The 25,388-nt window shown below is 41.5% G+C and overlaps 1 protein-coding gene across 2 annotated transcripts; it reads right to left on the reverse strand.

Annotated features, from left to right (window-relative positions):
* Positions 1 to 301: 301 nt before the first annotated feature.
* On the reverse strand, positions 302 to 24,216 carry LOC115136076 (polymerase delta-interacting protein 2-like). Of its 2 annotated transcripts, none has more exons than XM_065023784.1 (11): positions 23,989 to 24,216; positions 10,921 to 10,996; positions 10,590 to 10,684; positions 10,192 to 10,294; positions 9,549 to 9,624; positions 9,347 to 9,454; positions 9,071 to 9,207; positions 8,188 to 8,214; positions 7,633 to 7,758; positions 7,421 to 7,500; positions 302 to 3,330 (listed from the first exon to the last, which is right to left on the reverse strand). In XM_065023784.1, the coding sequence occupies exons 1-11, from the start codon at positions 24,156 to 24,158 to the stop codon at positions 3,216 to 3,218; spliced, it is 1,113 nt and encodes a 370-aa protein (XP_064879856.1). In that variant the 5' UTR covers positions 24,159 to 24,216; the 3' UTR covers positions 302 to 3,215. The 2 variants fall into 2 exon arrangements, with proteins under 2 accessions (XP_064879856.1, XP_029527335.1); XM_029671475.2 differs by lacking the exon at positions 302 to 3,330 and adding an exon at positions 4,244 to 6,466 and having other exon boundaries at positions 23,989 to 24,211.
* Between the last annotated feature and the right edge of the window lie 1,172 nt (positions 24,217 to 25,388).

Consider the following 25,388-nt stretch of genomic DNA (forward strand, 5'->3'; position numbering starts at 1 on the left):
TTAAGTGGGAGAACTTGCACAATTGGTGTCTGACTAAATACTTTTTTTGCCCCACTGTATTTCATAATTTTGACATCTATTATTCCACAATGTAGAAAATAGTAAAAATGAATGCTCAGAGATACCGTGACGAGATCCTGAAAAAACCCACTTCAGAGTTAAAATTAAGTCTGCATTTGATCAAACACAACCAACATTTATACACAATTACTATGACGGGCAATTGGACAAATTCTTCAGTAACTGGCCATCACAGTTTTATGTCGAGACTTACGGACAAAAAGGACAACCAGATATGAAGTCACTTTGACATGTTTATTAGTTACAGAATTACTATAAATCCCATTCAGAGCTATCCTGTATATAGTGTGAAGGAGAAATAGGGCCAAGTTTCACATGCCATGTCGTCTGTTCACAATATGAAAACAAATACATAACACCAGTTTTTAAAAGGCATCTAATATTTGTGTTACACTGCAGTGTACAACAGTTAGCTTTGAACCAGTCGCATACCCTACAAGCTGTAACCTAGGAGGGTAGTCAAACTGCCCACATCACCCAAGTCATAAGAACAAATGTCTATTTAAAACACTAGTTAAGTTTATAAGTGCTCTGGGTACTTGATAACATCATGTAATGTTTTCTCATTCTGACCCTTTAAAATATTCAGACTATTTCTTAATTTCTTGTGGCCAGCGCTCACGGATGATTCCGAATAGTTTCTGAGATAACTATGACCTAATACAGACTGTCAGCACGGTCAATTAATTATCCCTGATGACATTCAAAGTGAAGAGGCAATTTCCCATGTAACAGGATGCAGCCACATGCACTCCCATGCTGCAAACATCACATACAATTTTAAAACAGCTATAGTTCTCAAACCCATGATTTCTTTCCATTGGTTCTTAACCATCTTAAAGATAGAATTCGCAGTATGGTGAAACAGCACCACTGTCCGCCCCACGGCCATTGTTTTGTTGACGAAGCAGAGCTGGGGAGAGTCGTGCATCGTAATAATAACTTTTAAAAAATCAGCACTACATACAGTAGTGTTCTATTGCACTGTCTATGGCTGTTTGCAGTAACTTTGTTGTAATATCAGGCAGATGTGACAGTTTAGCTATTAAGAACTCCAGCTTTAATATCACTGAGCAAGAAATATATTTTTACTGTTAAAATACACGTTGGAGAGTATACTGCACAAGTAGTCACAGTGAGAGAGGCAGGTTACAGAGGTAAAGGAGGCCCACTGAAGGAACAGAAAATAAATTGAAAGTGTGCTCATCTTGTCCAAAATTGTAGTTCGTGAAATAAAATAGTTGAAAAGCTAAAAGAAAAAAAAGAAAACTTTCATATATGCTAGATAAATGTAAACAGAGCTATGTAGAAGTGATTTGAGTGTTAAAACAAAAAAAGTGTGGTATGAATCTTTTAAATGAAAACCATAAATTCTAAACATCATTTAAAAAAGTGTCTGAGTAGTAACGTATAATAAGGTAAGCAACGACAGAGTCTTCAGAAAGTAGTCACAGCCCTTGACTTTCTCCACATTGTTTTACAGACTGAATTTTTGATTAAATTGAGATTGTGTGACTGACCTACACACAATGTCAAAGTGGAATTACATATTTTTTTATGAAAAGCTGAAATGTCTTGAGTCAATAAGTATTCAACCCTTGTTATGTTATGCCTGCATAAGTTCAGGAGTAAAAATGTGCTTAACAAGTCACATGATAAGTTACAAGACTCACTCTGTGCTTAACACAATTTTTATACTAAACCAAAATATAAATGCAACATGTAAAATTGTTGGTCCCATGTTTCATGAGCTGAAATAAAAGATCCCAGATAATTTCCATATGCAGAAAAAGCATCTCTCTCTCAAATGTCGTTTACATACCGGTTAGTGAGCCTTTCTCCGTTGCCAAGATAATCCATCCACCTGACTGGTGTTGCACATCAAGAAGCTGATTAAGCAGCATGATCATTACACAGGTGCACCTTGTGCTGGGGCCAATAACACACTAAAATGTGCAGTTGTCACCCAACACAATGCCACATCTGCAATTTGCATGCTGACAGCAGGAATATCCACCAGACCAGTTTCCAGAATTTCTCTACCATAAGCCGCCTCCGTCATTTTAGAGAATTTGGCATTACGTCCAACTGGCCTCACAACCGCAGACCATGAATAACCACGCCTGCCCAGGACCTCCACATCCGGCTTCTTCACCAGCAGGATCATCTGAGACCTGCCACCCAGACAGCTGATGGAACTGTGGGTTTGCACAACCAATCTGTATTCCCAGTCATGTGAAATCCATAGATTAGGGCCTAATACATTCATTTCAATTGACTGATTTCCTTTAAATTAACTGTCACTCAGTAAAATCTTTGAACAAATTTCAGTGTAAATGACTACCCCATCTCTGTACTGAGTGGCACAGCGGTTTAAGGCACTGCATCTCAGGGCAAGAGACGTCACTAGTCCCTGGTTCAAATCCAGGCTGTATCACAGCCGGCCGTGATTGGGTGTCCCATAGGGCGGTGCACAATTGGCCCAGCATCATCCGGGTTTGGCCGTCATTTTAAGTTTTAAACTGACTTGCCTAGTTAAATAAAGTCAAGGGGTGTGAATACTTTCTGAAGGCACCATGTGCACGTCGTCTTTGCTCCCTCACACTCGGCTGTATGCGCATCTTGCTAGCAGTCACTCAAATAGCAAGGGGCTGAACCTCATTGGCTAGAACTCAAATTGTTAGGGGGCTGGCCCACGTGGGGGAAAATGTTTTTCTGGAAGATCAGCTTTCAAACTCAGGATTTCATGGCTAATTGAGGTAAGACAGTAATTTTGTGCATTGATTATACAGGGATGACCTACACATTGAGACATCCAGCCCAAAGTGTGAGGTACAAAACAATTAAAATACTTAGTCGCCAATGTGCCACCGCATGTCTTTAACAGCTTTACACAACCTCAGTGTGAGGTGTGTAACTTGTCTAATATCGGACCTCTGGCTGCATGCATAAAGGATTTCCTTAAAGGTGAAAGCGTAAATAAAGTCCCTGAGGAGAAGAGATAAAATACAAATGTGTGGGGGGGGACAGAGCCTGGACCCATTTCCACCATAAAGAAGAGGAGCCAGTATTGGCAGCCTATGTAGCAGTCAGTCTCTCCCAGCAGACAGTCTCTCCCTCTTTCCCCCCCTCCCTCAGAAGAGGAAGGAGTAGGGGCTGTCCCTACGGCCGTGGCTCTCCAGTGAGAAGGAGGGGATGGCCACCTCGAACATGGCGCCGCCATGAGCCCGTTGGCAAGTAAAAGTCCCCCTGCAGAAGGCGGAAAATACCAATCAGCAGGCGCAGAAAAAAATATATATTTTCAAAAAACAATTAAATTCAACAAGGATATGGCGGAGCATTCTCTTTCGCCCACTCACTCAGGGGAAATGGCTTCAGTCCCTGTGCTATGAACATTTTTGCTGAGGTACTAGACCAAGGGTGGGTAACTCCAGTCCTCGAGGGCCTGATTGATGTCACTTTCCTCCATCGCTAGCAAACACAGCTGATTGCACATTTCATTCTAAACTGAAGATCATGATTAGGTGATTATTGGAGTCAGGTGTGTTAGCTGGGACAAAACTGACACCAATCAGGCCCTCGAGGACTGGAATTGCCCATCCCTGTAATAGACTGTAGTAGCCTGTACCACTGTTGCCGCTAGCCACAGAAATACAGTATCTAGCACAGCCACAGCATGCTGGCTAGTCTTTCAGACATAGACAGTAAACATCTCACTGAAAAGCTAAAAGGGATCTATTCTGCCAGTGCCAACAAAGCATGTTTCCATGTGTGAATCCTGAGTCAAAAATGCTGTTGATCATTCAACATAAAAATTATAATTATAAAGTTGAGTGTTATCAACTGTTTTGGCCACAGTGCCATCCTCACATCAGGACCTGCTAGTGGATGTAATGCAGAACAAATGAAAAAGACTAGACAAAAGTGAGCAGGTCTAATTTTGGGGGAAAACATTTTGTAAAATGAGCAAAAGTGGCAGCCGGGCTGTGACTTTTGCACAGAATGAGCATTTGGCTGCTGTCCCTTTTCAGATACTGCCTCCAAATGGTCCGCAGTCATTATTTTATTATCAGAAATGCCGATTTGTGGTCCCAGTCCGCCCCTAATGCATGCAGATTAAAATGGGAGTACCCTTAGATAGTGATAGACAGAACAATTTCAATGATTCACAGAAGCGTTTATTTAGAATTCCCAAACTGAAGTCCACAAATCCAGTCACTGATTCATTTAGCCAGTCACATTCACACAAATTTGACATTTCCATTCAAATGCATTGACTAATCAGTGTCACTTCAGCCACATTAATGCTATACAAAACTGATTCCGTCACATAAAATTGTTTATATATACACACACACACACTAAAGTATAAATTAACATTAAGAAATATACACGTGTGACCTCAGTTGTGGTCACGGTGTGGCAGTGCCTTGCCTTTACTGGAGAAACAGGAAAGTGCCAAAAAGACGAGCATGAATACTTAAATCACCATGAAATTACTAGATATACAGTAACACATTGACAACAACTTCAAATGTCTGCCATTGATTGAACAATCTAGTAATTGAGCATCTATGATTAGTGACTGGCTATTTGATCAGCAGTGAATCAGCTGTGATCATATCATAGCAGCACAAATTAAAGCGGGAATCCTTAATAGTGAATCTGCCACGTTCGTTTTAGATATTACAACAAAAAAGTTACTACAAATGAACAAACAGTTTGACGCACCTCACCTCCGTTTCATCAACAAAACAAAAAAAGGTGCTGGGGCAGACAGTGGGCTGTTACCCCCTAATGCGGATTCCATCATTAAAAGGGGATGTACAATATTTTACAACTTAATGTTAGATCTTGAAAGTAGTCTCTGGCCCAGGAGAAACTATAATCCTTGGTTAAATTCTTTAAACAGCCAACACAAAAATGGAAGCGATAGGGTCATGCAGCATACTTTCAGGGTGAGGAACCATTTAACATTAAGTTGTAAAATACTGAACTTCCCCTTTAACAGCTCATGTGATAAACAAAGCAGCATGATTATAACTAGTAGTCGTGTACTACGTCACAGCTTTGCTGCCTCTGTGTTAGAGGGTTGAGTTCCTGATAAGTACAGCACTGATAGGGAGTAGAAAACACAGATTATGTAGTCACCTCGGTTATTTTTGGGAGTAGGTCTCTACTATGAGCGGCGTTTAGGAAGATGTTAAGCAACAGACTATTATAGGTGCTATGATGTTCAAATAAAACACTATACTCATGTTCCTCATTGCAAACAGTCAACTGCTCTTCTTCATTTGTGTACACACACAGTATGTTGTTGACCGACAAAACATAATAGATAGTGTTTCATTCACAATGAGTTATACTTTTTGATTCACTATGGCTTGGCGAGAAATGGGCTTAAAATGTCTGGGGAAACGTGTCAGAGCACAGACTCAAATAACATTTTCTTTTAAACTAACATACCATTGGAAATGTAAAGAGATGATCCAAAAACAGAACGGGTCGCTCAGTAGGATACTGAATACCATGTTTGTGTTCCTCTCAGCCTGAGCTTCTACTCGGTTTGTCCTTTTCACAGTCAAACCGGCACTGGCCTAGTTAAAAATAGTCTAACAGTATTAGGCCTAATGGTTTCAAGTGTCTAAAAGTCTTATCATTCTGGAATAGATGCAAAAGTCAGAATAGTCTGATGGTTTCCTTTCCTCATCCACTGCTGAGCCTGCCCTGCATATGACTAGTGAAAAACAGGATGGCAGAAACCTAGCTCTTTAAGCCATAGGAGTTGTACTGAAGGGCAGGAGACTGGAGGAGAAAAGGAAGCAATTTAAGAGTATTGACTCGTCTAGGCGGCTGACTAAATGTTGGGTAGACTACTTTTCATTAGAGAACCACAGACTGCACCTGTCTTGACCACACTGCCATGTGCTACCAAAGCAAAGGTCACTATTGAAGTGCCACTGTAGATGTAGTGCAGACAAGGTAGTCCCCGGGTATGTGCACAATGCTTAGCTCCACAGGGCTCTCTGCAAGGTTTGGCATAGTCACATTCACACTTCCCAATGACTTAGTCTTGACATCGATCCAAGAGCCTAGTGCATTTGTGTGGGCAGGAGGGGCTACAGTTGTTGATTAGGTGGTACAGCCTATGTGGAGAAGAGAATGGGTGGTGAGCAGGACAGGGGCAGGCTTTGAAGAGGGTGATGTGAGTGTGGGTGGAGCAGTGGGGCACTTTGGAGGATGACATGGCTCGACTCAGGCCAGTGAGGTGAAAGGGCCGGGCAGGAAGCCGTTGGGTGTATCGTCTTTCTTGCTTTCGAGGGAAAAGGGAGGGATGCGCACGTCGAAGAAGGTGCCGTTGGGCCTCTCGAGCCGATAGGAACCCCTGCAGGGGTCAAAAGACAACGACAGGCACCGTCAGAGTCCGAGCCCCTTCTGCCCTGCCCAGCCGCTGCCCAGTCCAGAGTCCTACAGTAGTACTGCTATGACTCATTTTTTACTACTAGCTTCCCAAGTATTCTACTTCAACTGCTCCTACAATTAGCCTACTTCAGCTTCTACTATGACTAGGGTCATTTTACTACTACTGTTTCCACTGACAATATCCATGCTTCTACAGTATGCTACACAAACATACCAATTTACTTACATATATACACACGCACACACACACACACAGTGTGTCCCTCATCGACTAATACAACAAACCTGGCACAGAGTGGGCAAACCTGGCCAAATTAGGTAAATAAATTGCCCGATATCACAAGTCAGAAAACTTGAGGAAGTTTGCAGAGCATATTAACCACAAACAAACTGTGTTTGTTCATTGGAGCTAAGACCCATACTTGAAATTCCATATTAGGATGATTGAAAGGAGAGATAGCTCTCACACACACACAATGCAGTAGCCAATGTCAGTTTCCATAAAGACAAGAGTCCGAACTACGTGCTGCTAAAGCTCAACCATACTAGTCTCTACTAGGTTTGCAGAATTCGGGTAACTTTGGGGGAATCTGGCATTGCATAGTCCAGATAGGGTGAAAGTTGAGGTACTTTCAGTACATTTTTCTTCTGTTTGGCACCTAATGAACCATTTTACAATTCTGCGTGATGTTTGCTATATGGCACATATTGTCTATTATGTTGATTAGGCTAGTATTCATATTAGGGTGGAAATAAACCCTGCCATCATAGTAGGTTACTTGGACCAGGAGGAACAAAACATGGTCACCACTTGTGTGACATTCTGTCATACGTGTTCTGCTGGTACAAAGTGTCTACTTTTTGACAATGGGCAGGTGGTTCACAGTGCATGTGTGCGTTTCTTTGCAAGACTCACCACATGTGCCCGCTGGGTGCCTGCAGTGAGACGTGACTGCTGTACTGGAAGGCAGGCTGCTCTTCGGACAACACTGGCTCCTACACACAGTGAGGGGGTATCATTTGGTAGACAAGTCTTTACCACACTTTTTTTGACCTTCTCCAATAGATTTTGAAAAGGAGAGGATGTGAGGAATCAGGAAAGATGAATTGAAAGCAGCAGAGACTCACCCGTCCCACCACTCCTCTGCCACGGACCGTCTCCAGGGTGCCTGAGAGGCTGAAGATCCTCCAGTGTCTCTCCCTCAGTTGCACCACCTCCTCCCCCATGTTCTCCAGACGGATACAGTACCGCCACTGACACACACACACACCGAGCAGTGAGCCAACGGAAACCACTCTGGGTGCGTCTGAAATGCCACCCTATTTCCTATGTAGTGCACTACTTTTTACCAGGGCCCATGAGGCTCTGGTCAAGGTAGTGCACTCCAAAATGAATAGCATGGCATTTTGGATGCACACTGACTACAGTAGTATGCAGGTACGTCGGCACAATCGGCGGTTTCTATGGGAATGGGAAGCTAGCTTGTATGGCTAAAATTGTAGCTAGATTGAGATTCTAAAAAATAATGACAGCAACACACAAATATCACTGTTTTTAGCCTAAAGAACACCATGAAATGGACTGAAGTGAATATAATTGTTTCCTCATATCTGACAGTTTGCTAGCACACAGTAACAACAGTCGCTAGGCTACAGTCATCAGTGGCAGCTTCTTTGACTTACCCAATATACGTGGGAATTCTGGGCTTCCTGACAGAGAAAATGACATACATAAGCAAAAGTACAAACAGGTTCTAATCATGACTGGGGCACATTCAGCAGGGCGGAGTTGTGGAACCAGATAGAAATACAGTGAGCTCTAAAAGTATTGGGACAGTTACACGTTGTTTTGACTCTGTACGCCAAATTATACAATGACGTTGAGGTTAAAGTGCAGACTGTCAGCTTTAATTTGGGGGTATTTTCATCCATATCAGGTGAACAGTTAAGAAATTACAGCCCTTTTTGTACATGGTCTTTCTCACTCATCATTCATTCAGTAGTATTCGTAATCATGGTAGCATATAAATATTGTATTCTTATTTACAATAAAAGTGGCTCCAAAATGACAATGTTATTTACCATTCATTTCTATTGGGAACCAAATAATCTGAAACACCCAAAATAAACCAATGCAGCCAACAAGTTTGTAGAGTCACAAGCTTGATGTAATCAAGGAATATGGGACCAAATACTAAACTTGTTACTACTTTAATACACACAAGTGAATTTGTTCCGATTCATTTGTTCCCCTAAAATGGGGGCACTATGTACAAAAATAGTTGTAATTTCTAAACAGTTGACCTGATATGGATTAAAATACCCTAAAAAGTCTTCACTTTAATCTCATAGTCATCACATCATTTCAAATTCAAAGTGTTGGAGAAAAGCCAAAACAAAAAATTAACTGTCCCAATACTTTTGGAGCTCACTGTATGTTATGTAGAACAACATGCCTCTGACATCTAGAAAGGGAATCACGTCAGCTCTATTCATTAAATTTCTTCTACAAAACGTGACCCTGATTCTTTATTCCCTTAGAGAAGTGGTGTGGTGTGGGGCGTACCCTCATGCCCATGTAGAAGGGAATAACGGTAACGCGGATGTTCTCAGTGGTCTCGCGGTGCACGTCCGACAGCTCCAGCCACGGGTGGTTCTTCTCCTGCCACGCCTGCAGCGTGTCCCGTGGTATGAATGGGGGAACTGGAGAACGTGTCACAGCGCAACAGTCACATTTGAAATTTTGGGATTTACCTGCCAACAAGTTCTCATTCATACATATGCATTACGTTTACTGGCTAACTGACTGAATACACTCAAAAAGCCTTTTGGTTTGTAGTACCTTTGGAGGCATTGAACTGGAGGAAACGCTCAAACAGCTCATGCTGAATGGGGACCTGGTCTGTGGAGTTGTAGGGCAGGATGTCTTCATGACTCACATAGTCCAGCCCTGAGAGAGTGAGAACGAGAGTTAGCTCAGTGCATTAATTCCTTTGTGCAACAGTAACTATGTATCAGCAACACTTAAAATACATCTGACTCACCTGGAATGGCATAAAGCGCCCTGCTGTCATCGTGATTGGCCAGAAATGTCACCGCCTCAGTCTGTGATCTCTGAGACTGACCGACACAGACCGTTTATAAGGAGACAATTAGGGTTGCAAAATCAGAAGAACCAGGGTTTGTGGAAAACCTAGGAGTTTTGGGAAAGTTACCATAATTTTGCTGTGTGTGATATAGACAATAGTGATGGGGGGAATCTCGTTACACATCTCAATATTATTTTTCTATGAAATTGATTTGAGATTCCAAGTATCTGTAAGAAGAGAAAAAAAATCTAGGTAGTATTGTTTGCACTAGTCAGGTGTACCTGGGCCAAAATGAAAGTATTTTTTAAAATTCTATAGTTTGTTCTCTAGCTCTTTAAATAGTGAGCCAACATGTTTACAGCACTTTAATTTCCCTGACTGATAAAAACTTGTTTTCTCATGCTCCCTCGTCTCTCTGCAGCGGACATGTAGTGAGCAATATGTTTGGAACACCAAATCACAATATTGAGTCACAATACATATAGAACGATAATATCACATCATGAGGTCCCTGGCAATTCCCAGCCCAAACAGACAATGCAGAACCAAGTCAGAGTACCAGTGGAGGTAGTTGACAGCCTTTTGGTCAGATACTCACAATGTGGGGACAGTCCCTGGTGTCTATCAGAACCTGATAGTATGTGTGAGTTTTCCCTTTCACCTCTTTGGACCGGTGTGCCCCAGGGGGTTCCGTAGGCTTGCTGGGGGCAGAAAGCAAGCAGAGGAAAGGTGTCAATGAAGAATAACCAGTCAACGAGAGCTAGACCACTTCCAAACAAAAACATAACTCCAATCCATTTCCATTACAAACTGCCTGTGACATGTTTGGATCTTATGGCTACATCGGATATAGCACCCTACTCATTATATAGCTCTAGTGGACTACAAAAGTAGTGCTCTATATAGGGAATAGGGTGGTATTCCAGACAGTGGAAAGCACGCTAAGCAGACAGGTGTTGCAGAGACATGGGTGACCGTGTGAGGTGGTGTCATCACCTCTCCGTCGCAGGAATGATGTCACGGTCATAGAGGCGGGCGTGCCAGGGGAAGAGCACGATCCCTCTGTAGCCAAACACACTGTGCAAGAATAACTGGGGAGAGAGGCAGACAAACTTAAGGCTGTGTGTGGAATAGCTTGACAGTTGATTAAATAGAAAACCCTGCCAGGTTGGCACAGTATTTTGCTTATCATTAAAATTGAATTAGCTATATAATTTGTAATTTTATTGCTATGGTCCTAAAGCAGATCCCTGGGGAACCCCCATGTAAAATTGTTAAGTCTCTCATGTGGAGTGAAATATGGAGTTGTGGTTGGAGACCCTCTCACCTGTCCTGTTTCATATTTCCCCTGCTGTTTGGGAGCCTCAAACACTCCTACTGTCTCCAGCACCTTCCCCTCTGGCCTGTAGGACAAAGCAAATCAAGACATTAGGAGAAGAACAAGTTATAAGACAGACACTGACTTGTGTCATGACTTGTCCTTCCAAAGTTATCCATGTAACTCCCTCAGCCAATTAGTGATCAAGTTGTTAACAGTGTCTTAATTGCAGGCGTGATTTGTTCATTGCATAGGGGATCATGTCACTAAAACCAACAGACATTGTCACACTATCAGATACCTAGTTGGAGCAGTGGAGAACAATAAAATAAGTAGACTCAAGTAGGGCTGAGGCAGACATTACATTTTGTCAGCCGGTTATTGTCATGCAAAAAAGACTGCCAGTCTCACCGTAATTGACCGTTAATTAACATAAACACGTTTAGCATCTCCAGGAATACTCGCTGCATATAGTATAATAAATCAATTTGATATACTCATCACAAATCCATTATTTTAGTCAGGTCTAAAGAAACGTATGAAGAACAGAATATGAGTTGACCTACTGTATGTTATCTGGCTATGCTCCATGCCAATACCCGAGTGACGCAGCGGTCCAAGGCACTGAATCTCAGTGCTAGAAGAGTCACCCCAGACCCTGGTTCGATTCCAGGCTGTATCACAACCGGACGTGTTTGGGAGTCCCATAGGGCGGCGCACAATTGGACCAGCGTCGTCCGGGTTAGGCCGGTAGGGTTATCCTTGTCTCATCGCGCACCAGTGACTCCTGTGGCGGGCCGGGTGCAGTGCGCACTAACCAATGTTGCCAGGTGCACGGTGTTTCCTCCGACACATTGGTGCGGCTTGCTTCCGGGTTGGATGCGCGCTGTGTTAAGAAGCAGTGCGGCTTGGTTGGGTTGTGTATCGGAGGATGCATGACTTTCAACCTTCATCTCTCCCGAGCCCGTACGGGAGTTGTAGCGATGAGACAAGATAGTAGCTACTAAACAATTGGATACCACAAAGTTGGAGAGAAAAAAGGGGTAATTTTGTTTTGTTTTTTATATATATATTAAAAAAAGATTGTTCTTAACTGATTTGCCTAGTTAAATAAAAAATACAATGATTTCAATTCAATGTGTTTAATGCAGGCCCTTGAACTGTAATGCAGGCCCTGAAATCTTCATCCCTAACTACATTTTCAGACAAGATAGAACAGCCAAATTGGGAATTGTTGCAATCTTACTGCAGAGATAGCCTGCAGAGTTCTGTCCTATTATCCAGGTATGTACCCAAACAATTTGAACTTCTACTTTTAAAAATCCACCGCTCTAAAAAGAAGTCTAACCGTTGCCGCATGCTAAAGACCCCCCTCTGGCCCCAGCTGTGCTCTGGACACCATATGTGAACTGATTGCATCCCCATCTATCTTCAGAGCTCGTGCTGCTAGGCGATCTAAACTGGAACATGCTTAACCTTAAGGTATAGAGGGCAGCATTTTCACTTTTGGATAAATAGCGTGCCCAATTTCAACTTCCTGCTACTCATGCCAGGAATATAAGATATGCATATTATTAGTAGATGTGGATAGAAAACCGAAGGTTTCTAAAACTGTTTGAATCATGTCTGTGAGTATAACAGAATTTATGTAGCAGGCAAAACCCAGAGGACTAACTGTTCAGATTATTTTTTTTTTGCCTCTGACTGCTCCCTCAGTTGTCTTTGCCAAGGGATATTTGATAGGAACCATTTTTCAGTTCCTACCACTTCCACTGGATGTCACCAGTCTTTGGAATTTGGTTGAGGTTATTCATTTGTGCAACGAAGAAGAAGCACATCCTGGAACAACGTTACACTATTGAGAGTTGCGCAAGACGTAAAAAGGAGCATGGTTTGTTTACTTGCTGTTTTGAATACAGAATGCCCCATCTACATTTACATTTTACATTTAAGTCATTTAGCAGACGCTCTTATCCAGAGCGACTTACAAATTGGTGCTTTCACCTTATGACATCCAGTGGAACAGCCACTTTACAATAGTGCATCTACAATTTGATCGATTATTAATGTTTAAAAATACATAAACGGAATTCATTTAAAAGATAAAGGACCAATTGTGATGTTTATGGGATATATTGGAATGCCAACGAAAGAAGCTTGTCAAAGGTAATGCATGTTTTATATTTTATTTCAGCGTTTTGTGTAGCGCCTGCAGGTTTGAAATATGCTACCCTCTTTATTGACATTGTGCCATCATCAGATAATAGCTTCTTAATGCTTTCTCCGAAAAGCTTTTTAAAATCTGACATGTTGGCTGGATTCACAACGTTGTGTAGCTTTAATTGAGTATCTTACATGTGTGATTTAATGAATGTTTGATTTTATATCATTATTTGAATTTGCGTCGCTGCATTTTTCCCTGTTTTTTTTCCCAAGTGGGATGCAAGCGTCCCATGCAATACCATAAGAAGTTAACACCCCAGCCATCCTACAATCTAAGCTTGATGCCCTCAATCTCACACAAATTATCAATGAACCTACCAGGTACCACCCCAAAGCCGTAAACACGGTATCATCCTAACCAACTTGCCCTCTAAATTCACCTCTACTGTTTTCAACCAAGATCTCAGCGATCACTTCCTCGTTGCCTGCATCCGTAATGGGTCATCGGTCAAACGACCTCCACTCATCACTGTCAAACGCTCCCTGAAACACTTCAGCGAGCAGGCCTTTCTAATCGACCTGGCCGGGGTATCCTGGAAGGATATTGACCTCATCCCATCAGTAGAGGATGCCTGGTTATTTTTTTTAAATACCTTCCTCGCCATCTTAAAACCTCTTGATGCTACCCATCCCGGATCCGGGATCGTGACTACGGCTCAAGCTCATTACCATAATGCAAAATGCAAAAAAATATTCTTAGAAATATTTAACCTCCACACATTAACAAGTCCAATAGCTCAAATGAAAGATAAACACCTTGTTCATCTACCCAGCAAGTCAGATTTCTAAAATGTTTTACAGCGAAAACATAGCACATATTTATATTAGATCACCACCGAAACAAAAGACAAGAGGCAGCCATTTTGTCCCAGAAAATATACAATTTAAAAGTAGGATTAAAAAATAAATAATTCACAAACCTTTTGAAAATCTTCATCAGATGACAGTAATATGACATGTTACACAGTACATTTATGTTTTTTTCAATAATATGCCATTTATATCCATAAATCTCTGTTTACAATGACGACATTTCAAAAAATGCTACTCAAATGTCCGGAGAAATGATGATAGCTCCGACAGATAACGTCAGATAACAAGCAATAAACATGACTAAATATACATGTTCTACATACAGTTACAAAGATACACTTCTTCTTAATACAACCGCTGTGTTACATTTATTTTTAACGTTACAGAATTCGTTCACTAGGCTATACTATGAGACGGCGCTCAGATATTAGCAGTATGTCTCCTCTACGTTTGGAGTCCACAGAAACCCAAAATAACCACATAAATATTACCTTACCTTTGATGTTCTTCGATCAGAAAACGTAGAAGGAGTCATACTTACCCAATACATCGTTTGGTTTCAAGTTGTGTGTCTTTGTATTAGCATATGCTAACAGCTTCAGCTGAAATGCACCCAAAATGACTTCTGGTCCCGCACTCTTGCGCATCAAAACTTCAAAATTACATATTATATTTCGACTAAACTGGTCAAACTAAGTGCAGAATCGACTTTATGATGTTTTTAACGTGTAAAACAAAGATCAGCGCGAACAGACAAACCGACATCAATTGGTGTTTCTTGGGAAAGAAAGCGCCCCAAATCGGCCGCGCGCAATAGAGTGCATGTATTTGAGTGACCCGAACATTTTAGCCCGCCAAAGGACGAGGGCGCGCGAGATTCTCACAATGAACGCGCAATTTGAAAGCAGACATCGCGCTGAACGCATACAAACTGTTCCCAGATCGGTAGCTGCTTGGGAAGGGTGGGGGCGATGACGTCAAGTTGGCCCAACTTTTCTTTTGCCAAGAGAGAGTTTGGGAGAATGGCTGCCCTGAGAGTTCTGCTTTACATACAGACATAATTTAAACGGTTTTAGAAACTTTAGAGTGATTTCTATTCAATAATAATTATTATATGCATATATTAGCAATTTTGGGAAAAAAATATTTTCAGTTTTACTATGGGCACGCACTTCCTCCAAAGGGGGCAGTAAAATTCAGCCCTAGTCTTAACTGGTTAATTAAATAAGCATGCCCCATTCAAGAAATTTAGAACCAGGAACAGATTTTTCCCTTAGTTCTCTCCAGACCTGACTGCCCTTAACCAACAAAAACATTCTATGGCGTTCCGCATTACCATCGAACAGCCCCCGTGATATGCAGCTTTTCAGGGAAGCTAGAAACCAATATACACAGGCAGTTAGAAAAGCCAATGCTAGTTTATCAAGCAGAAATTTGCTTCCTGCAACAAACTCAAAAGTCCTGGGACACTGTAAAGTCAATGGAGAATAAGAACAGCTCCCAGCTTCCAGTTCTCTGCTGCCAATGACTGGAACGAACTGCAAAAATCTCTGAAACTGGAAACACTTATCTCCCTCACTAGCTTTAAGCATCAGCTGTGAGAGCAGCTCACAGATTACTGCACCTGTACATAGCCCATCTATAATTTAGCCCAAACAACTACCTCTCCCCCTACTGTATTTATTTTGCACCCCATTATCTCTCTACTTTGCACATTATTCCACTGCAAATCTACCATTCCAGTGTTTTACTTGCTATATTGTATTTACTTCGCCACCATGGCCTTTTTTTTGTTGCCTTTACCTACCTTATCTCACCTCATTTGCTCACATTGTATATAGACTTGTTTTTCTACTGTATGTTTGTTTTTACTCCGTGTAACTCTGTGTTGTTGTATGTGTCGAACTGCTTTGCTTTATCTTGGCCAGGTCGCAATTGTAAATGAGAACTTGTTCTCAACTTGCCTACCTGGTTAAATAAAGGTGAAATAAAAATGTAAAAAACGCCACACCTGTCAAGTGGATGTTTGTATTGGCAAAGGAGAAATGCTCACTGACAGGGATGCAGACTCATTTCAGAGATCTTTAATTTCAGCCCATGAAACCAACACTTTACATGTTGCGTTTATATTTTTGTTCTGAGTAGTTACGTAAACCTGAAGACTAAAGGTGACTAGAGATAGTATGTGTGTGTATTGCTGCCCTGACACAATGATCCAAGAAAAAAAACAGCTTGCTTTCAAGGTACTGGCATTGGTCCAAAGAAGCTCACACCTTATTGCATTGACAAGGTTACTGGTGTGGCCTAACTTTTGGGCTCCCATCAACAGTGGAAAACTGTAATAGTGTGTCAATCACTGTCTCATTTCATCAGTGTTGCCTAAACTTTCTATCTACCGGACTTGCACATACACCTAGTGAACAAAACATTAGGAACTCCTTCCTAATATTGAGTTGCACCCCCTTTGCCCTCAGAACAGCCACAATTCATCGGGGCATGGTCTCTACAAGGTGTCGAAAGCATTCCACAGGGATGCTTACCCATGTTGACCCCAATGCTTCCAGTGGTGTTGTTGGCTGGTTGTCCTTTAGGTGGTGGACCATTCATGAGACACACAGGAAACTGTTGAGCGTGAAAAACCCGGCAGCAACGCAGTTCTTAACACAAACCTGTGCTCCTGGCACCTACTACCATACCCCGTTCAAAAAGGCACGTCTTGCCCATTCACCCTTCGAATGGCACACATACACAGTCCATGTCTTAAGGCTGAAAAATACTTCATCTGCGCTGATTGAAGTGGATTTAACAAGTGACATCAATAAGGGATCATAGCTTCCACCTGGTCAGTCTCATGGAAAGAGCAGGTGTTCCTGATGTTTTGTACACTCATGGCTATGGAACGCGTCTTTGCGTGTCAAAAAAGACAAGTCAAATAACACTAACTAGGTATCCCCCTTTCCCTTTGACGTGTCAAATAAGCTTGTTGACCAATCAGGACTGCACATCAATTTAATGCGTTCATACATTTTTTACATATTTATTACACAATCACTCGCATTTCATGTCACAACGATACGTATGCTATGATGCTGGTATTGCTGTCTTGCGCATCTACAGTGCTGGTCATAAAAAAAGCTAGCTAGCTGTTCCGTTACAAATGTTCTTCCCCAAAAACAAAGCAAAATGATAATCTGTTACAGTAGCTATAGTTAGCTCGCTAACTATACAGCTAGTTGTCATCGAGTAAAATAAACCTAATTCACAAGACAGTTCTTATTTGAAGAATGGTAAGTTGGACCCATCTATCTGAAGCTAGCCACAATAAGGATTAGCCACAATAGTGGACTTTGCAGTTAGCCTTCAAAATAAAAGTATGTAATTAACAGTGATGCAAATTAACACAAATCGTAGAATGACATAATTGAATAGATGTAGCACACAGTGGGTTACCCAGTAGACCTGGTTTATACTAGAGGTCGACCGATTAAATAGGGCCGATTTCAAGTTTTCATAACAATCGGAAATCGGGTATTTTTGGGCGCCGATTTCCCCTTTTTTTTATACCTTTATTGAACTAGGCAAGTCAGTTAACCTCATAGTCCGACCAAACCCGTATGCGGTAGCGTAACTACAGCCTCAAGCTCATTAGCATAACGCAACGTTAGCGATTTCTAAAAATCGCAAATGAAATGAAATAAATATGCCTGTTCTCAAGCTTATCCTTTTCTTAACAATCCTGTCGTCTCAGATTTTCAAAATATGCTTTAGAACCAGAGAAAATCACTAATTTGTGTAAGAGTGGTGATAGCTAGCTTAGCATTAGCGTTAGCATTTAGCACGCAACATATTCACAAAAACCAGCCAAGGAATCAAATAAAATAATTTACCTTTGAAGAACTTCAGATGTTTCAATGAGGAGACTCTCAGTTACATAGCAGATGTCCAGTTTTTCCTGAAAGATTCTTGTGTAGGACACATCGTTCCGTTACTATGCATTTGGCTACCGAAACTAACCGAAAATTCAGTCACCTACATGTCGAACTTTTTTCCGAATTAACTCCATAATATCGACTGAAACATGGAAAACGTTGTTTGAATCAATCCTGAAGGTGGTTTGTCATATTTCTCTCCATTGAAAGCACCGTCCTTGTAGCCTGGTTTGTTCTGAGATTTGAATGGAAAAATACCGGGACCTGACTTTTGCGCACCGATTGCCACGCAGACACCAAGCGGGACACCTGGTAAATGTAGTCCCTTATGGTCAATCTTCCAATGATATCCCTACAAATACGTCACAATGCTGCAAAGACCTTGGGGAAACAAGAGAAAGAGTCCGTTCATTCCTGTCGCATTCACAGCCATATAAGGCGATCATGGAAAACGTAGCCTCAGAAATCCTGTGCATTTCCTGGTCGGTCATACATCTTGGTTTTGCCCGAAGCATTTGTTCTAAGGGACTCACAGTGAAAATCTTTGCATTTCTGGAAACGTAAGACTGTCTTCTTTCCAAAACTATCAATTCCAAGCATATTCGAGCATCTTTTCGTGACAAAATATTGCGCTTAAAACGGGCACGTCTTTTTATCCAAAAATGAAATACTGCCCCTAGAGTCTTAACAGGTTAAGAACACATTCTTATTTTCAATGACAGCCTAGAAACGGTGGGGTTAACTGCCTTGTTCAGGTGCAGAACTACAGATTTTCACCTTGTCAGCTCAGGGGTTCCAATCTTGCAACCGTACAGTTAACTAGTCCAACGCTCTAACCATTGCACTCCACGAATAGCCTGCCTGTTACGCGAATGCAGTAGAAGCAAAGGTAAATTGCTAGCTAGCATTAAACTTATCTTATAAAAACCAATCATAATCACTAGTTATAACTACTAATCCAGTTTAGCAGCCAATATTAACCAGGTGAAATGTTGTAATTTCTCTTGCGTTCATTTCACGCAGAGTCAGGGTATATGCAACAGTTTGGGCTGCCTGGCCCATTGCAAACTAATTTTCCAGAATTTTACGCAATTATGACATAACATTGAAGGTTGTGCAATGTAACAAGAATATTTAGACTTAGGGATGCCACCCGTTAGATAAAATACCGAACAGTTCCGTAATTTACTAAAATAATAAACGTTTTGTTTTCGAAATGATAGTTTCCGGATTCGACCATATTAAATCACCAAAGTCTCGTATTTCTGTGCTTATTATATTATAAGACTATGATTTGATATAGCAGTCTGGCTGAGCGGTGGTAGGCAGCAGCAGGCTCGTAAGCATTCATTCAAACAGCACTTTCGTGCTATTGAGGAGCCAACATGTTTGTCGAGTAAAGAATGGATTCCAATTGACTTTGTCAAAGAGAAACTCGCTCTACAGTTCATGTTTGACAAGCAGCGCTCACCCACCACCATTAATGTGTTCGCGGCAGCGATTTCAGCTTGTCATGAGGGTTTGGCAGAGACACCGTCTTGTCACCCTCTAGTGAAACGGTTTCTATTGAAAACGCAGCGACTTAGGCCAATGCCTAGAGCCATGCTGCCCCAGTGGGATTTAACTTTGGTACTCGAGGCGCTCTGCGAGACGCCGTTCGAGCCACAATCAAATCCCCCTAAAGAAGTTCAATTAAAACCTCTTTGGCGCAGGCGTGCCGCTAGCAACCCACCTCGACAACATCCAGTGAAATTGCAGAGCGCCAAATTCAAACGACAGAAATAGTAATAAACATTCATGAAAATTCAAGTGTTATACATCGGTTAAAATATGAACTTCTTGTTAATCCAGCCGCTTTGTGTCGTGGAAATTTCCTCTATTTACCAAATCATGGGAGCAAACCACACACACGCGTCAGAGTTAGTTATAAAAGTCCATCTTTAATTATATGAACTCTTATCACAATCCTGTGACTCTCAGATAAATTCAGTGTCTCCCCAGTGAATTTTCTGAGAGCCCCCTTACAATGCAACTGAGTTCCTTTTAATAGCAAAGACACCCATAGTCAGACAGCATAGACATAATTTATCGTTCAGCTTTGTCTCCTTTCCCCAAAACCCCAGAACCATAAACCAATCCTCCAAATCAACAGGCATATATCAAATTGTCATTTAGATACAACCACTCTAAATACAAACTCCTGGACAAACTCACAGATAGGAGGTGAGGCTATAGGTTAAGATATAAACATCATAAGAGGGAGCATAGAATGATTCCAGACACTGCAACCCCTCCTTTCCCCACTGGGAAAGTTAGGGAGTATAAGATATGTTTACACATGATGACACTTTGACCTCTCCCCTCTCATGTGGCCCATGCAACTTAGTCCTGACATAGAACAGATAACTGCCAATGGCCACCACTATAGTACAACAAAATACATTCTTATGAGAAGTAACTTACACACATTTGATGAATATTAAACATCTTACAAATGTTACCAACAAATTCTGATAATTCCACGACATTGGTCAGATTTCAAAATGGCTTTACAGCGAAAGCATAACATGCGATTATTTGAGGACAGTGCCCCGTTTACAAAAGCATACAAACATTTTCCAACCAAGCAGAGGTGTCATGAAAGTCAGAAATAGCAATAAAATAAATCACTTACCTTTGAAGATCACCTGGTTGCAATCACAAGGGTCCCAGGAACATAAATTGTCCTTTTGTTCAATAAAGTCCTTCTTTATATCCCAAAAACTCAGTTTTGTTGGCGCGTTTTGTTCAGTAATCCACTGGCTCAAAGGCGATCAAAACATGCAGACGAATACACCCTAATAGTACCGGTAAAGTGCATCGAAACATGTCAAACGATGTTTATAACTAATCCTCAAGGTGTCAATTATCTAAATAATCAATCATATTTCAACCGGACAGAGTATTCAAAAGAAAGGAAAAAGAACGAAGGGCGCGCACAGTGACGCAATCCAGTACGGCATGCTTCCCCAGTCCCCTAACCAAAAGGTATCTTTCTTTGTCGTTTTTCAGAAAACAAGCCTGAAACCATGTCTAAAGACTGTTGACATCTAGTGGAAGCCATAGGAACTGCAATCTGGGCCCTTACCAATTACAATGGAAAAAACACTCCCATCAAAAAAAATCCACTTCCTGGATGGATTGTCCTCGGGTTTTCGCCTGCCATATCAGTACTGTTATATTCACAGACATTATTTTAACAGTTCAGAAACTTCAGAGTATTTTCTATCCAATGCTACCAAGTACATGCATATCCTAGCTTCTGGGCCTGAGTAACAGGCAAGTTACTTTGGGCTAAAGTTACGACGGCACTGTTGCTTGCTTTGACTACGGCCAAGCGCATCAGTGATTTGTGTGCTCTTTTGACGAGACCCGACTGCCTTGCCATTAATGGTGATCTGAACAGAGCGGTGTTACGTCCTAATCCGGCATTAATTCTGATGGTTATCAAGAGCTCATATAGGTCACAGACCGTTAAGCTGTGGGCCTTCTCCTCCTCCTTCCTCACACAGAGCAGAGAGAGAGGCTTCGCCTGTGCCCGGTGCGCACGTTGGTGTGCTAAGTGCAGAGCACGGCGATGATTAGGTCGACGCCTCAGCTGTTTGGGTGTCACGGTGCTAGTACACTTGGTAGACCGCTGTCTCATTGGCTTTGCGAAGTCATTGAGACGGCTTATGAGGTGGCAAGGTGGCCATTGCCTCAGGGCATAAGAGCCCACTCCACCCGTGGAGTAGCAGCGTCTACGGTCCTTTTCAGAGGAACACGGGTAGAGGATATTTGTGCAGCAACGTCGTGGTCATCATCGTCTCCCTTTATCAAATTCTACCTGCTAGACATGTCGTCTAGCTCTTTCTGTTCTCAGCATTGCTGAAGGGAGATCTTGAGATAAGGATGCAGGGCTATTGGGCGGGGTTCCCATTAGGTCTGCTCTTTTTTCAAGGAGAGAGACGTTTGACATGACCTCTGTTTGATACTGTCAGTACAGTAGGGAATGTCTTGACTGCCCACCAGTGTATCACTGTGTTGGGGCTGCGTGATGAGGGAAATAGTACTGTAACTAGTGTTACTTTACTATTAGACCGGTCACTAAATTTGATGGAATATTGAGGTATCAACTATCTGCCGAGTCAGATTAGTATGACCTATTTTCTAATGTCTGCCCACAAATCATTGGCTTTGCCTATGGATTGAGTGTGGCGGGTTACACTGAGAAATCAGTGAGTAGGTCTTCTAAATTGGTTCAGCCTGCACTCAGCATTGCTGATGGGAAGGCTAGAACTAAGGTGAGAAACGCAGGACCAATGGACAGTTTCCATCAGGTCCGCTTTTTCCTATTAGAATGACTACATGACATGACACCTGGGGTAGTACAGTAGAGTCAAATGTTACATCCGGCCCACAAGTCTATGACTGTGTTGTGGCGGCTGGATTAGGGATATAGTACTGTAATACTAGTTACAGAACTATTAGACCAATCGTAATCCCAACCCTATAAAAAAGGTATATCAAAGGTCCTTACACCTTGAACACACCGACAGAGTCATTGCGCAAAATGGTACACAACATAATGTGGATGTGTGTGCAACAGAAGTTTACCATTCACCTCCTGCTACCATTTCTGTCAAGCAGTCTATGCAAACAATTTGATGCATACTAGTATACCATATACGGGGGTATTTGGAAAAATCCACGGGATGGTTTTTCAATACTGTCAAAACTATTTGAAGTTAACAAATTTGAATATTTTTAGCTACTTTTTAATTTATTACCTGCAGTCAACTTGTGCAATACGTTAGGAGATAAAGCAGATTGCGTTCTTCATTTCACTTGTCACATTATGAAGCTTACCATAGTTCCCCAGAACAGTTGAGCCAGACACGTGCTTGTTTGTAAATAGCAAAAAGAGTCCATAGCGTTCTATATGTATCGGGAATCTGTTGTGCGATGCACATGAGGTGATGGAAGTTACACTTGTATGCAATCCACTACTTACTACATGTTAGCCATCAGATATCTTATAACTGCTTTCTGACAGAAGTCAAAGAGCTCTGGATGAGTTCTGTACAGTTGCCATTTTTCCATGCTTAGTACAAGTATCCCTCTGCTCCATGTACATATGTTGCTCTTCCTTCAGAAAAGCATGTACCACAACTTCTCATTTACACAATTTCCCTCATTCACATTTTCTTGTAAATGTCCACACTGGTTGAAAATGACATTTGGTAGCTACTAGTTATGCTTGTATAACTTTATGAGCTGGATTTGCCTGCCTTTGTAATTAGTTTGTTCGTTTTCATTTGTTACCAGCATTAGTTTGTGCTAATTTTGTTAGCATTCTGGTACTTGAGGCACAATGCGCTTTTCTTGAGTTTTTAGTTTTTTATGTTGACATTGGCAGACATTTGTGTTTGAATCAGGAAAGTTTCCTTTCACGACCTCCACAAACCAGAATGTTGAATACACTTACATTTTTACCGGTTGTTCTGCTTTTGGCAGGAGGCATGAGACAATATATCCACAGAGAAGTATATGTAGCCTAGTGGTTAGAGCGTTGGACCAGTAACCAAAATGTTGCTAGATCAAACCCATGAGCTGACAAGGTAAAAATCTGTCGTTCTGCCCCTGAACAAGGCAGTTAACCCACTGTTCCGCCATTCTAAATAAGAATTTGTTCTTAACTGACATGCCTAGTTAAATAAAAGGTAAAATTATAAAAATAAAAAAAAGCGCTGGTAGTGCATTCCGATTATTATCGCCTGACGCATGCAAAGAACCATAAACCGTGCACGAGCTCGGCAAGTATGCGGACAAGTCCTGAATTTATTTATTTTCTTCGTCCTCACATAGCTAACTAGTTAACCTACCGATCTAACGTTAGCTAACTAAAAACAAGTAGCTAGCTAACAATGCTATTAATGAAAGGGTACTATAACCAGCTTTTGGTGGTTTTGTTTTAGCACAGACGCAGGACAGTAACTGTTACAGCTAGCTGCTAGTCGGTCAGGCTAAATTAGTTAGCTAACAAACGTGAGCTACCAGCCGTAGCGAGTTAGCTAGCTAATATCTAACTTACCTTGACGACATCAACCGTTTCTGTTGGACGTTGAACAAGCTACATGATAAACGCGTCATATTCGGAGTTTGTCTACTGTTTAAATCGACATTTAGTACACTGATGGCGTGTTTTCTATTATATTTATTAACCGTGGACAACAAGGTCCGACGAATGACACAGGCCGCCATCTTTGTTTAGATTAGCATTTGCATTGCCCTGGACACCACACGCGCCTACACAGTATTTTTGGTTTGTAGCATTCTTCTTCTTCGATGGTATATTGGCGATCTCTCAATTTAATGTGCATTCCGCCACTTACTGTACAGGATCGAAATAGGATTACCAAAAATATAACAAAACAACTACAAACTAACCCCCCCCCACACACACCGAGAAAAAAAAAACGAAATCAAACAACTTTTCTGAAAAATACATTCTAAAATAAAACAGGCTCAAGGGGCACCTGAGTCTGTGTCTTCCAGCTCCAGTGCCCCTTGCAAGTCGCAAAAACCTTTCTGCCGCAGCCACAATAATGTCCAGTTTCTTAGATTTCTGCCATACAGTTTATAACTGTGGCAATGAACGCCACAAAATCCATCTTTTGCCTGGCAGCAAACAAATATATTTACATTTATTTAAGTAGGCATGTCAGTTAAGAACAAATTCTTATTTACAATGACGGCCTACTGGGGAACAGTGGGTTAACTGCCTTGCTCAGGGGCAGAATGACAGATGTTTACCTTGTCAGCTCTGGGATTCGATCTAGCAACCGTTCAGTTACTGGCCCAATGCTCAAATCAAATGTATTTATAAAGCCCTTCTTACATCAGCTGATATGTCAAAGTGCTGTACAGAAACCCAGCCTAAAACCCCAAACAGCAAGCAATGCAGGTGTAGAAGCACGGTGGCTAGGAAAAACTCCCTAAAGGCCAGAACCAAGTTTTATTTTTAATTTTTTTTATTTAACCTTTATTTAACCAGGTAGGCTAGTTGAGAACAAGTTCTCATTTGCAACTGTGACCTGGCCAAGATAAAGCATAGCACTTTGACACATACAACAACACAGAGTTACACATGGAATTAACAAAACATACAGTCAATAAAACAGTAGAAAAAAATAAAACAAAAAAGTCTATATATAGTGAGTGCAAATGAGGTAAGATAAGGGAGGTAAGGCAATAAATAAGCCATGGTGGCGAAGTAATTACAATATAGCAATTAAACACTGGAATGGTAGATGTGCAGAAGATTAATGTGCAAGTAGAGATACTGGGGTGCAAAGGAGCAAGATAAATAAATACAGTATGGGGATGAGGTAGATAGATTAGCTAGGAATTAGCTTTGGGGGTTACCAGTGAGATATACCTTCTGGAGCGCGTGCTACGAGTGGGTGCTGCTATGGTGACCAGTGAGCTGAG

The sequence above is a fragment of the Oncorhynchus nerka genome, linkage group LG10, assembly GCF_034236695.1.
Source record: "Oncorhynchus nerka isolate Pitt River linkage group LG10, Oner_Uvic_2.0, whole genome shotgun sequence".
Classification (NCBI taxonomy): Eukaryota; Metazoa; Chordata; class Actinopteri; order Salmoniformes; family Salmonidae; genus Oncorhynchus; species Oncorhynchus nerka.

What these genes read in the sequence shown, in the direction of transcription:
- LOC115136076 (XM_029671475.2), bottom strand. Translation starts at nt 24,158, where the DNA reads ATGGCGGCCTGTGTCATTCGTCGGACCTTGTTGTCCACGGTTAATAAA. An exon ending in GGCGCTTTATGCCATTCCAG is followed by an intron (nt 9,455 to 9,548) that starts GTGAGTCAGATG and finishes TCACTCTCTCAG; the next exon opens with GGCTGGACTATGTGAGTCAT. An exon ending in CCTTCTACATGGGCATGAGG is followed by an intron (nt 8,215 to 9,070) that starts GTACGCCCCACA and finishes TTTCTCTGTCAG; the next exon opens with GAAGCCCAGAATTCCCACGT.